At 42.1% G+C, this 14,349-nt stretch overlaps 1 protein-coding gene across 1 annotated transcript in view; it reads left to right on the forward strand.

The window, feature by feature from the left end:
* Nucleotides 1–14,065, forward strand: part of TBC1D9 (TBC1 domain family member 9) — an 85,686-nt gene extending 71,621 nt beyond the window's left edge. Inside the window, exons 14-21 of the mRNA XM_019730800.3 lie at nt 1,239–1,337; nt 1,513–1,581; nt 5,255–5,495; nt 7,787–7,852; nt 8,674–8,760; nt 10,784–10,858; nt 10,949–11,052; nt 11,933–14,065. Coding sequence (XP_019586359.3) covers nt 1,239–1,337; nt 1,513–1,581; nt 5,255–5,495; nt 7,787–7,852; nt 8,674–8,760; nt 10,784–10,858; nt 10,949–11,052; nt 11,933–12,655 — 1,464 coding nt within the window. The 3' untranslated portion in view covers nt 12,656–14,065. The remainder of the gene's footprint in view (nt 1–1,238; nt 1,338–1,512; nt 1,582–5,254; nt 5,496–7,786; nt 7,853–8,673; nt 8,761–10,783; nt 10,859–10,948; nt 11,053–11,932) is intronic.
* Nucleotides 14,066–14,349: the final 284 nt, after the last annotated feature.

The raw sequence follows: 14,349 nt of genomic DNA on the forward strand, positions 1-14,349 counted from the left end.
CTTTCTGTCACTATACAACCAACGTTACTCATTCTTCTGACTTTTAACGTCATAGATTAGTTTTGCTTGTTTCTGAACTTCATGTAAATGGGATTAGACAAAATTGTTCCTTTGTGGTTCTGTTTCATTTTGCTCAGCATTATGATTATGAGATTTATCCAAATTGATGATTTTCATTGCCGCATAGTAACACGTTGTGTAATAGTACTATGATTTATTTATCCATGCTGCTGTTGATGTGCATTAAGTGGTTACTTGTTTTTGGCTAATAGTGGCACTACGAATATTCTAGTACATGTCTGCATGTCTATTGGTAAAAATGTATATACTTTCTTTTGGGTGTGTACTTAGGAGAAGCATTTCTGGGTAATAGGAATATATGTGTTCAGATTTAGCTACTACCAGAGAGATTTCCAAAATGGTTGTACCAATTGATACTCTGAGGAGCGGCACATGAGTCTTTTGGTTGCACCATATCCTTGCCAACACTTGATATTGTCTGTCAACTTTTCCTTTATCCTTTAAGTGTCTTTAGCCATTGCAGCCATTGCTTCCATGGGTTAAGTTTCGTACTTTAAGCAGAGTGTCTTTGTTTTTCTTCTGCACAACTAAGACACATAACATCTTACGTATTCTTTTTCTACCTTCAAATTGGAAGACTCATTTGGTTTTTAAAATTTAGTTCAACATACATTCAGGCAATGCTGGGTATTTTGGAGTTTGAAAAGATAGTTAGCTCACCATGTCTGCCATCCTGAAACAAACACGGTGGGTTTCTGGACCAGGAAAATGGTATTGAGCTAGAGATCATGGGCAGCGAGCCTCACATCAACGTCTCTTCCGACCTCCCAGGCTAATAGTTAGCTTTAGATATTTCCTTTCTCCTTGTCAGAAAAAAGCCTTCTTTTAAAGCATTTTTTCGTACATAAATGGCCCTTGTAGCTTTATTTAATCCCTTTACTTCCCCTCATGAACTATTGATGTAAGGAAGACTCATTTGGCTTTGAAATTTAGTTCAGCAGTTCAGAAGCATGAGAATTTCCTGTTATTTATTTATCGTTGTTACATGGCTTTAAAATGAATAAAGGTAATAGAGTAAATAAAGGTATAGTCTAGGATACCTGTTATGTGACCAGAAATTTCTCATATGTATAAGGGTTGTATCTCCATCAATCCTGCAGACACAGCATGTGTACTATAGCAGATTTCTCAGAAATACCAATATTACTTCTTTTCAGAAATTTGGAACGATCCGGGCAGATCTGATTGAGCAGATGAGATTCAAACAGAGACTGAAGGTGATCCAGACACTGGAAGATACTACGAAACGGAATGTGGTAAGTCCTTTGAGAAATGGCATGTAGCCTTCTTCCTCCCTCCTTCCCCACACTCCTACCAGCTCATAAATTCTGGCTTGACAGACTGAAGGTGATTTAAAAGAAGAAGATCAGAAATTTGCCCAACAAGGCATTTTTGAGTTTCTGAAATTCATGGTGTTTATTCTTTTTATAGGTACGAACCATTGTGACAGAAACTTCCTTTACCATTGATGAGTTAGAGGAACTTTATGCTCTGTTCAAGGTGAGTTTCCAAGTAAATTCGTGTACATTCGGGGGAATAAAAGAATTCACTTTATAATTCAGTTCTAGATTTTTCTGTTAAATCATCAGGGGATGACATGAGTCTCAACATGCATAAATAGAAAGCTAGAGCTGAGAATATAAAAATGGAATACTTAATGTGAAAAAATAAACATATTCTTATAACCCACTTTAGTTGATGTTTTAGCTTTCTTCCACTCCATATAATATTTTAGCTGTCTCCTTAGTCTTAAGCAAATAGAATAGTACTTTCTAGTACTCATTGGAACAATGGCAATTGATTTTAAATTCTGCCTTGTAAATTGTAATTTCCTATATTAATCTATATTAAAATAGCCTTAAAATGAGGTATTTAGCTAAAATACAAATAAAGCTGTCCAAATGGCTAAGGCAAAGCCAAATTAGTTAAATTTCTGTAATTTCCATTTCATAATTCAGCCCATACTAGTCTTGTTTCTAAATAAGAAAATATTATATTAGTAAATAAAGCAATGTAGAATTTTTTTTTCTAGAAAAAATATTTTATTCATAACCCTTATTATCAACATCGTAAGTGAAAATGTGGCAATTGACAGGAAACAAATTTTAAAAGATGCCTGTTAGGCAGGTACCAATTTTATCATGATCTCGAATTGGGTAGCCTCCTGTGTATAGTGTCTTTTATGCCAGAACTAAACTTGTTTGCATCGAGGACTGCAAGGATAATACAGGGACAAACCATAAAGGCACAAGCATAAAGATCCGAGTTGAACACGAATAGATCTTAGAATCAGTGAAGGTGATAGCTGGGAATGTTATCGCTAATATTCCCACTTGCCTGTTAGCTACCACTGTTTTACGTATTTTTTGTTTCCCTGGTAACTAGTATAGTGTCTGTACCCAGCAGGTGTTCCAAACGTGTGTTGAGTACATAGGTAAATCGTGATCAATTATCAATCTAGTACACTCTGCATGCTTCTGATTGGGCACAGAGACATGGAGGTTTCAGAGCCGTTGGTGTTCTTTGTCAGCCCAGTGGCATGACCAACAGCGTGAACACCCGCGCCCCCAGCTGCCTCCATCCAGCACTGGAGGGTGAAGTCTCTGTAGTGTACCATTTCACTCATGTTTCATCCACACATCAAAAGCCCTGGAGCTAATTGCTCCGTGTGCATTGATTGTCCATAAGGAAGGGGTCCCTCTTTGTTTCATAAAGGAAAAATATAATGATCCAGCTTGGAGCAAAAGATAATGATCCAATTGAGATCGGATTTTAAAGGGATGCTGAGGACCCGAAGAAATCTGCTTCACAGGGTGGTGAGGAAGTAGGGCCAAGAGTGACTAAACAGAAGCGGGCGTAGCAGCTGGAAGTAGCAAGAGCACGGATGGATAGTGAAAAAGGCTATGACATTAGAAAGAAGAGGCCAGCTTCTGGGGGTACAAGGAAAAGAAGGGCCAGGGTGGGTTGTGCCGAAGTCCCTGATCCAGAGATCGCTGAAGCCATGTCCTCTCACCTGGGCATCGTGTCATTCTTGCCTGTGCACTCCGGGTACCAGGTGTGTCATTTGTACCCTGAGGATATGCCTGAAGAAAGCAAGCTGTGCTCATAAACCCTGTCAAGTGTTTGTTGACAAACACTAGTTCCCCAAGTCTACTGAGCACCCTGAGAAAGAACCGCAGACCCTTATTGGTGTGAGGAATGGGGAAGGAGTCTCCGTGCTGTGGAACCAAGATACAAACTTCAGTTATGGACTCTTTTTCGGGTCTTTTGAACACTTCAATTGGCTTTCATTCATTTAAACAAATATTTATGGAGACATTACTATATGTCAGACACCCACCCTACCAGACCTTGTAGTCCTTTAAAAGGCCAATTTCTGGGGCTTTTCCTGCAGATACAAAGGAAAGATGCAGTCGTCTTCCAAGGCTTTGGGTTAAAACTTGTTGGAAAAAGTGAAAGGCTGCCACCCTGAGGCAGATTTGGTGGAAAACGTGGTCCAGGGCCCCTCTGCCCTACTTTCCTTTGAACTCTTTCCAAATTGGCCCTTCGGTCCTTTTTCAGTCTCTGGGCCCCTGTCCCTCCCTTCCTCCCCACCAATGGTGGAGCGTGCAGTCTCATCACGGAGCAGGGAGATGATCTGTGTGGCTTGTCTTTCCTGATGGTTGTGAGCACCATGAACGTGCCTTTATCACATTCAGGAGGGTTCCAGAATCACTTGGGTGCTTTAGTTAAGAGGAGATGCTCTGGATAACCTTTATCCACTGATGTCACTTAGGTAAAGTGGACCCCTCCCAGGGATGTGTCAACAACACACGCCTCTCAGGGTTGCTGGGCATCACCGGTGATAATTCAGGGTACAGCTCCACCCATGCAGCCCCTAGGACCTCAGCTTCTGCCTCCCTCCCTCCGGCCTCCCCACTGTCGCTTCCCTACCCTGGTGAACTTCGAGAGGCTCCCTTTATTCTTCCAAGGCTGCAGAAAACCTGGTTTTGGCTGTGTTCTCCACACCTCCTTCCTCCTCTCCTCCCAACTCCCAGTCCTCTCTTTTTTTAGGTCATTAGCTACAATTCCCAGTAAACCATTGTGGTAAAGACATTGGTCTTCTCTGCTCCTTTCTAAGTGAGAGCAAAACGGAAATGCTACACACTCTCAACTGACTCCCTGTCCCCTTTTCAGAACCTCTGGATAAGGGGGAGAGATCTGTTCTGAAAGTGCTGTTTTCTATTGCAATATTTATACATGCTCGTAATGAAATACTCGGTACAATGGGGAATAAAGTAAAACTAAAGTCCCCCTTTTCATGACCTTCTCCTCACCCCCACCTACCATCCAGAGCCAGCTGTAAATGTCTGTGTGTGGAGGGGAGGGTCCTTCCAGTCCTTTTGCATGTTTCATCTTTGTGGTCTTCCTAGAATGGGCAGCTGTTTCTACCAGAATCAATACGACCTCATGAGTAAAGAGGCTGCCTTGTTTCCAAGGACAGAAATAGGTTCCAGATCCCTGACCATAGGGGCTGCTGCTCGTAATTTTTCTGGAGCTATTTTCAATGTGTATAAAAGGAGGACCACACATTTACAGCTTAAATACTGTAAGGCAATGATATTTATGTGATTTTGGTGAACAAGAGGCAGGGGGTTTATGGGACACTAAACTAGGCTCGGAAACGCACCATCTCCTCAGGATCTGCTTTGGCTAAGGGGTTGGATGACATGAGTGGGCCACTAGACCGCTGGACTTCACCTGGAGAACAAGGTGGTCTCATGGCCTAAATTACAGATCCTTTTCAGGTAAACATTCTCTTTATTTCTTTTAAATAAATAAAATGTTTGGCAGTTATTGGCAGCACGCTTGGGAGTACGTGTATTAGGAGGAAGAAAATGGAGGGAGGAGGGTTGTTTTCTTTCTTCACCTACTCCAGTAATTGAACTGGATCTTGCATGCCCGATGTTAACTCCAGAGATGGTTGCCATGGAGCTGGTGAGGATAGTCAAGTGGAGATCTATGCAGAACAAAAAGACAGAGGGGTGCTGAGACCAGAGCAGGGCCCCAGGAGATGCACACGGGTTGACCAGAAGCCTTTTTCCACATTTGAGATTGGGTCTTTTCTTCCTGGTGTCTGCTGTGAGATAGAGGCCTCAATAACATCCTGGGTTTTTTGTTTTTGTATTTTTAGGCAGAGCATCTAACCAGCTGCTACTGGGGCGGGAGCAGCAATGCCCTGGACAGGCACGACCCCAGCCTGCCTTACCTCGAACAGTATCGCATTGACTTTGAGCAGTTCAAGGGGATGTTTGCGCTTCTCTTTCCCTGGGCCTGTGGGACTCACTCTGACGTGCTGGCCTCCCGCTTGTTCCAGTTATTAGATGAAAATGGAGACTCTCTGATTAACTTCCGAGAGTTTGTCTCTGGACTAAGTAAGGATGTGATGTGATTGCATGAATTGGGAGGGGCTGGTGGATAACCCCGGTGGGTTCAGTGCTGCCTTCAGGCGCACGGCCTCAGGAGATTGGGGTCAGAGGGCACAGGAGTGCCTTTGATGGTTTGCAAACTGATTGTAAAATCTGTTTTTGGTTCATGGATATATTATAAGATTAAAGCGTCGCCTTCTACATTAGATAGTCTCTGGCACTAGTTACAAATACATTATCAGAGAATTCGCAAGACAATAAATGCCAATTGGAACGCTGAATCCACATATGTGGTTACTTTACAGGAGAAAAAGAAAAGTTTGGGTGGATTGCTTTTCTTTGGCAAAAAGAATATATATGTTTCTATTATATATAATATGTTTCATAAAATTTCATAGAAACATTTTGTGATGTTTTAAATAAAGGGCTGAAAAACACTACTACAGCTCGGCAGTCTCAGTGGAAGCCTTTCCTCTCTGCTTTGCGGGGAGGAAGGACGATCCACCCTGAGAGCGCACACCCACATCTCACAGCAGTGTGCAGTTTCCGCCCTCAGCCTTGCTGTCTGACCTGTTCCCCGCCCTCTATTCTATTGGACTCTCATAGTTGAGCTTGGCCCACTGATACGAGGTTGTGCACTTGGCAGGCATTGTGTCAGACTACCAGAATGTGATAAAAAGGAAAAAATGTTTTTATTCTAGTTATGCCACTCTGTGACCTTGGGCCATGTACTTTAAAATGACGTGTCCAAAGACAGATGAAGGTGTCAGGATAGAGCCAGTAATGATCCCCAAAAAGTGCCCAGAATCTTTAAGAATAACAACTGAAAGGCTTCAAGGCCAAAGGAGCCTAATGGTTTTTAAAAAGCAAATGGGGTGTAGATGGGTCCTCTTAGGTAAGAAGAATTACTTGTATAAAGTACTCATAAATATGTTTCAAAGGGGGGAACGCAGAGGAACTAGCTTTTGCTAAGTGCAGGCACTGTTCTGCTGCCTTAGAATTTGCACTTAATCCAAACAAAAGCCCGTTGGGGTAACAACAGTAATGATAACTAACATTTATACTGTTTATATCATTTATATCATTTACTCTGTGCCAGGCACGGCCCTAATGCTTTCTGTGTGCTTAATGTGCGTAAAGGCACACAACTACAAAGCCATAGTTTAAACCCAGCCCCCCTGGAGGCACAGTTTGTGTCGTTACTATTCTGCTTTATTACCTACCTGCTTGCTTTTGTTATGTCTGTTTTCAGTGAGAGGGATGGAAGCTCAGAAAAGTTAAGTAATCCTTTGAGGTCGCATACGGACTGTGAGCATTTTCTTCCCAAAAAATGACATAGGCACGTAGACAAAAGTTTTACACTCTACGGTGTCTGGAAAGCTGAGTCTGCAGGTTAAGGGTCCCGAGACTAAAGTAAACATCACAGAAGAACTTTCGGTGTTTAGAGACTATGTCAGTGGAATAAGATGCCTTTGGTTGTCATGAGCTCCGTGTCCCTGACAATGTTCGAGCAGATTCCTACCTTGTGGCTGTGTGGGAGCCCTACGCTAAGTGGGAGGTTGGACAAGATAACCCCCGATGTCGCTGCCAACTCAGATTCTATAATTCCTCTTTTTCTTCTTTTTCCAAATCTAACTGATCTTCAAGTAGGTGCTCTGAGAATAGATACATACAAAGGATTTTCCGATTCCTGATACACATATGGAAGTTAAAGGAAAAAGGAACATGATTCTTTTCATTGAAGTTATGGTGATATAATGGCAGGTTAGAATAAGTTAAAATGAAGAAACATTTAGGAGAACTCAAAATAACAAAAGGATTTCTAAAATGAGTAATTTGAAGCAATCTCAAATATATTTTGAGATGATTTCTGAACTCTAACAGCTATTTAGGGCATTGAGGTTTACTCACATGATCTTGCTAATTAATAAGTTTATTATGTGCCAGGCACTATTCTCAATGTTGTATACATATTAACACATTGAGTTCTTACAGGTCATGGGTCCTGATATTGAGACCACTGGTAGAATCCTTTACTTATCATCCTGCCTTACAAAGGGGAAATTGAGTTACAGCAAGGCCGACTCTCCCATGGTCACAGAGTTAAGTACGAAGGATTTGAAACCAGGAATCCAGGAATCCAGCGCTCTTAACCCACATATGCCCTGGCCAGACCTTCTGTCACCTGGTGTCTTGGTTTCAATTTGTAAAAAGTAGACTTCTCAGGGGAATGCTAAGCCTGGAGGGGTTCCTAGCACACACGATGCATTTCACATTGGTACTTCTGTGACTTCTAGGTGCCGCATGCCATGGGGACCTCACAGAGAAACTCAAACTCCTGTATAAAATGCATGTCTTGCCTGGTAAGTGAGCCGCCCAGAGCAGCGGCACATGCACCTGTAACCACGACCTGGCTTGAAATCTCTCAATCTCTCTCTCTCCTTTGGTGTGACCTGATGGCCTCTTTTTGACATACAAAATTGCCCATTCGTCACTAATAATGAGCTGAATAATGACTCTACATGAGTTCCTGAGTCAGCCTGTGCCTGAGTCTATGGTCATTTACCTGTCTGAACTATGAGTTGCGTCAAAAGCAAAGAGCGGGCTTCTGCAAAAGAAAGAATAACTAGCATTTGGTGACATGGGATTCCAGGGTGGTGAGAGAGAGAGGAGACTAGGAGACTCTCAGATTCCGAGTGTAGGGGAGAGTTCTACCCCTGACAGAAACAACAGAAATGGTGAGGATGTAAGTTAAGTTTTAAATAAGGTTAGCTTCCAGCTGGGATATATCTAACAAATACAAAAAAAAAAAAACACCCAACAACAACAACAAAAAAAACACGGGATTGGCACTAGGATAGAGATAGGGTAACACTATAGATTTGGGAATTATCTTTATAGTGTACAAGTTTCTAAAATTTGGTTCCTAAAGCATCATTCCACAGGATTTAGGAAAATGTAAAGTGACACTTTGGTGTGGGGTCATTAAGAAGGAGGGTGGAGTTAGAAATGGAGTGTGCCCCTCCCCCGGTAAGGTTTTCCAGGCAGTAGGCATTGGATGTGACCCTACCCCACCTTTGTAACTTTAGCTTCTCACCTTCCCCTGTCATTCCTTTAACAAGTAAAATACACTCATGAGTCCTGGCCCAGCCAATATGCAAATTCTCTTTCCTCCCCTTTCTAGAGCCGTCTTCTGATCAAGATGAGCCAGACTCTGCCTTTGAAGCAACTCAGTACTTCTTTGAAGATATCACCCCAGAATGCACACATGGTAAGTGACTGTCTTCCCCAAAGGTACTATAGTTCTTTTCCACAGATCCCCCGTTATTGGAAAAAGTTGCCTCCATAGCTAGTCAGTCAAAGAAGTATATGGATACAGTTGCCTAACATGTTACTTTATAAATTTTTGAAGATGGGCGGCAATTATTGGGAGCAGGTACTTCCGCCAACTATAGGAAGCATGGATATTGTGTCCCACTGGCTTAGAAAAAAACATCCTGCAAAGCTATATACTTGGCCCCCTCTCCCTGCTAGGGTCAGGCTCATTAAGAATGTCATCCTGTTGTTATGCTGCTAGCCACAATTGGCTCCAGCACTTGTATCAGAAAGCATTCTCTTATATGGCTGTGCTCTGTAATAGCCGTCAGCAAACTTCCGCCCAGCAGTCAAATCCCGCTCACTGCCTGTTTATGCAGCCTGTGCACCCAGAATGGCTTTTTACATTTTTAAATGTCATTTCTTAAAATAATATTTCATGCCAGGGGAAAATTATATAAAATTAAAACTTTAGTGCTTATAAATAAAGTTGTATTGGAACACAGCCAAGCTGTTATTCATTGATGTACATTGTGTATGGCTGCTTTCATGCTATAGTGGTAGGAAGAGACTGTATGGCCTGCAAAGCCTAAAATATTTACTCTCTGGCCCTTCACGGAAAGAGTTTGCTCACCCTTGTTCTGTGTGGTTGTTAGGTCTACATAGACGTGATCCAACTCATTGTGTGTATCTCCAGGTGTATATATTGAGTCGTGTGCTGCTTTCTTGTGTATGATCTAAGCAACGTCTCAGCTTGTGACTGCACTGACGTATCTACCCATCATCAGGGCAGCTTCATGGCTCCACCTAAGTCTGGAAGTAAACATGGGTTGCTCCTGGGTCCTTTTGCCTCTTAAATCTTGCCACCCCCAAACATGCACAGCTTAGACCTCCTTTTAAACTGCGAACACCTACACGACTGAGGAGAGAGGAGTGAGCCAGACCCAGTCTTATCATTATTGGCAACAAATTGAGGGTCGGAGCTTGGGACAGAATCTTAGCTCTGGGTATTGTTACGTAGGTGACCTCAGGCAGATTTCCTCGTCTTCGGGCCTTCAGTTTCCTTTTGTGGGAAATGAAGATGATAGCTGTCATTCCGTGTGTAGTAAGGATTTCATGAGATAATGCAGTAAGGCTGTTAGCATCGAGCCTTAGCACGTCCTACAATATTCTCAACATCACTAGCAATCGTATTTTAGCTGCAAAATGTTAGCTGTGTCTTTCTTAGCGGGCACTCATTTCAGCAAAGGATTCACTTGTTCAGAATGCTTCAGGAATGCCAACAGCACTTAATAATCATTAAAATACACTTAAAAATTTTTTTTTCTAATTCCATAAGTTCTGTTGCTTTGTGTTGAAAATTTTAAAATATAGATATTTTTGAAATGCCAGATTATAATTCTGAAGGAATTTTGTAGCATGTAACATTCGTTTTCTTTTAGCAACATAGATTTTACTTTCCTTTCAGAAAGTGAGTTTTTGATCTTTTGTGGGGCCTGACAGAAAATCAATCTCATGTATGCAAAGTTAAGATGACAATATAAAAAGGGGGAGGGAAATCAACATTCATTCACTGGTGCAAGCACTACTGTTTTTTTTAAGTACTGAAGATGATGTGACATCATCTCTTTATTTCCTAATTATACACTAAACCCACTTGTGACAAAGAATTCTGGGGGGAGTTATTTCTTCACCTAGAAATAGGCTTGTCAGATAAAATATGGGACTCCCAGTATAATTGGATTTCAAGTAAGCAAAAAATAATTTGCTTAGCATAAGTATGTTCCATGCACTATTTGGGACACACTTATACTAAAAAATGATTTGTTGTTGATCTTAAATTCAAATTTAACTCAGTGTGCTGAGGTTTTGTTTTGTTTGTTTGTTTTGCTAAATCAGGCAACTCTACCGAATGCTAAATCTATGTGTTTATTCCATAACACTCTAATACTTTTTTTCTTCTGAATATTTCTTGGTAGTAGTTGGATTGGATAGCAGAAACAAACACAGCTCAGATGATGGCTTCGTTACAGTGAGTCTGAAACCCGACAGAGGTACAGATTCTTCTATATGTTTTCCTTCCTGCTGGTTAGACACTGGTTTCTTGACCTTTGAACACTTATTTCTTAATATTTGGGTTTTAGGGAAGAGGGCAAATTCTCAAGAAAACCGTAATTATCTGAGACTCTGGAATCCAGAAAATAGGTCAAAATCAAAGAATGCAAAGGATTTACCCAAACTGAATCAGGTAAGTGCCCAACAGTTCATTCCTTTCAAACCTTGAAGCTGTTTTCTTCTAGTCAGAGATAAATGTAGCATCAATACCCCACAAAGATAATGGTAGCTTGGGGCCCTTAGGATCTGTTTGCATCTATTTTATGCATCAAAAATATGCTTGGCTGTGAGAAAATGACCTCCTCAAAGAAGAGGTGAATCACAAAATATTCAGTTTAGAGTACACACGTCTCATCCCAATCGTTAAAAATACCCTCATATACTCAGATACTGCACTGCTTTCAAATCATTGTGCTCGGCTATGAAAACGTCTGACATATTTTTCCATAAAAAGCTGACATGTAATGAGGGAGATAAAACAACATAAATAACTGTAACACAGGATGGAGATGCTGACTTTCCTAATGGAAAACTGATAAATCATCTGGGTGGGCGTGGGGGTGGGCGTAGAAGGCATTTCTTCTGTCCAGTGTCCCCAGCAGATGTGTCATGGGACAGGGGCTGTGAGCTAACCTTGGAACACGTGAGCTGCATACTGTAGTGTGGAGATGTTAAATGAGATGAGGTCTGGATTTACTTAAGGTAATTGAACAAAGGATAAAAGCGTTCATGCAGCAACTGTGTAACAGTCATTCTCCCCTGTAGGGGACGGGTACCTAAAGGTTCTTTATTTCATTCTTTCTACTTTCAAGGGTGTTGCAAAATTTTCAAATTAAAAAAAAAAAAATGCAGCCATCCATAAGGAGACTTCAAATAACACATCAGCCCACGCTGTGTCTAGGGCTTTCCCCTGATCTTTAGTTGTCCTAATAGGAAATGTCTCTGCGCTCAGTGCCGCCTTTGCTCCCCAGGAGATGGTGACAGTCTTTGTGTTTTTCCAAATCACTTTTCAGGGGCAGTTTATTGAGCTGTGTAAGACCATGTACAACATGTTCAGCGAGGACCCCAACGAGCAGGAGCTGTACCACGCCACGGCCGCGGTGACCAGCCTCCTGCTGGAGATCGGGGAAGTGGGCAAGCTCTTCGTCACCCAGCCTGCGAAGGACGGCGGCAGCGGGGGCAGCGCGCCGTCCTGCAACCAGGGCGTCCCGGGCGTGCTCTTCCCCAAGAAAGGGCCGGGCCAGCCGTACGGGGTGGAGTCCGCGGAGCCCCACCCGGCCAGCGTGGCGGGCGACAGCGAGGAGCACTCCCTGGGGGGGCAGATGGAGGACATTAAGCTGGAGGACTCCTCCCCGCGGGACAACGGGGCCTGCTCCTCCATGCTCATCTCCGACGACGACACCAAGGACGACAGCTCCATGTCGTCCTACTCGGTGCTGAGTGCCGGCTCCCACGAGGAGGACAAGCTGCAGTGCGAGGACATCGGCGAGGACACCGTCCTGGTACGCAGCGGCCAAGGCCCCGCGTCGCTGCCTCGGAGCACCAGCCTCGACCGGGACTGGGCCATCACCTTCGAGCAGTTCCTGGCCTCGCTCCTCACGGAGCCCGCCCTGGTCAAGTACTTTGACAAGCCCGTGTGCATGATGGCCAGGATCACCAGCGCCAAGAACATCCGGATGATGGGCAAGGCCCTCCCCTCGGCCAGTGACTACGACATCTCCGCCCTGTCCGGCTGAGCGCGCCCTCTGGGCTGGGGGGTGGGTGGCGGAGAGGGTCTTTTTTATGTTGTGTCGGGGTTTCTTTCTTTCTTTTAAATTAAATATTTATTAGTACCTGGCTTGAAGCCTAGTGTTTTCATAATATAATACAATGAAAACTGCTGGAGAAATATTTCAACACCTCGCTGTAGGTACAGTCCACTCTCGGGTTTGGGGAAGGGGGATTTACCAGAATATAGTTTATTCAGTGAATTCCAACAAAGATGAACCTGTCCGTGATATGTGTGTATTATGACTGCTTGATCTTGCTGTATACATGGTTTAAAAAAACAAACAAACAAACAAACAAAACAGTGCTGTTTCATGCCAAATAAAGCAGCAGCCATTTGTGTATTTGGGCTTTTTAAACAAAATCAGAGCTGTAAGGAAAAGGAAATGTTCTTAAATGGAATGGGCATTGTCAGCTGGGGTGAATCCTAGACCACGTTGGGGAGCATTAAAAATATTTTTTAAGATTTGAAATATATTTCATAAAAGTCCTTTATTCAAAAATCATATTCAACAGATATTCTCCTCTAAGGGGAAACAAAACATTTGAGATTCTAAACAATTATGAAAGTGTGATTTTTATGTGATGCCAGAATAACACTTCTATTTGGTCAATTCGGACAAATACCAGACCAATTTTGCATTAGAAACTGGTTCTGATTATGTATGTCAGCTGCTGGAATTCGGTGAAACTGAATAAATAGTCTTTTGTTACAGAGAATCTGAAAGTGGCAACAAAGATGACAGAGGGCTCAGGATTTTTTGGGGGGGTGGAGAGGAGGGAGAGAAGCAAAGTGCGGATGCTCCTGATACTGGATTTTCAGCTTCTTGTTACTCATTACAAATAAAGCAAAAAATAAACAGTACCATTTCCATACTCTCCATAGATTCAAGAAATTATACCATGTATCCCATATGACCATCTTTCTGGTTAAAGCAATGTAATGTAGAGACAATGTAAACTGAAAAACTAAAACCCTGCAAGGTAACATAACTGAATGTTTTAAAGCAGAACTTGTCACTTTATATAAAAGAATAGTATGCGCTATCTATTTCCTGAATGGATGTGGGAATGAGAACTAGCACACCTGCACTTTGGCGTCCTGCTGCTTTTTTATTACTGTTATCAGTTTGTCCTGTACAGATGTTGGAAGTTTTTTTCTCTTATTGTCGAATTCATAATCATGGTCACATTTCTTTTGCCTCTTCAGAATATTCCTTTCGATGCATTCCTGTATTATACAATGTGTCCTTTTTGTGTTTTTAGCTGTTGCTGCCGTTTTTTTTTTGTTTACAGAATGATTTTTAAACTGTCAAATGAAGTAGTGTTAACCTCAAATAGGATAAATGTGAACAAATAAAATCCATCAGATACTCAGATATGGTTTTTAGCTCGGTGCTTCAGTTCCTGCCTAAGGCAATATCATGATTCTTTTGACACCTTTGCAGGGGAAATTATATTAGGCAACCGTTTTTTGAGATAAAAAACACAATATGTAGTGATGTGTGTATGAATATATTTAAAACAAGGGAACTTTTATCAGTTATGCAAGTATTTAACTTACCCTACATAAGTGATTAAAGGGTAACAATCCCCATTTCATTGCTACTAGTTATACCACATGTAATACCATTTGGTATATATTTAATTGAATGACTAGTTA

Source organism: Rhinolophus sinicus, chromosome 15, assembly GCF_057876585.1.
Source record: "Rhinolophus sinicus isolate RSI-liver-muscle chromosome 15, RSI-T2T, whole genome shotgun sequence".
In the NCBI taxonomy this organism is placed as follows: Eukaryota; Metazoa; Chordata; class Mammalia; order Chiroptera; family Rhinolophidae; genus Rhinolophus; species Rhinolophus sinicus.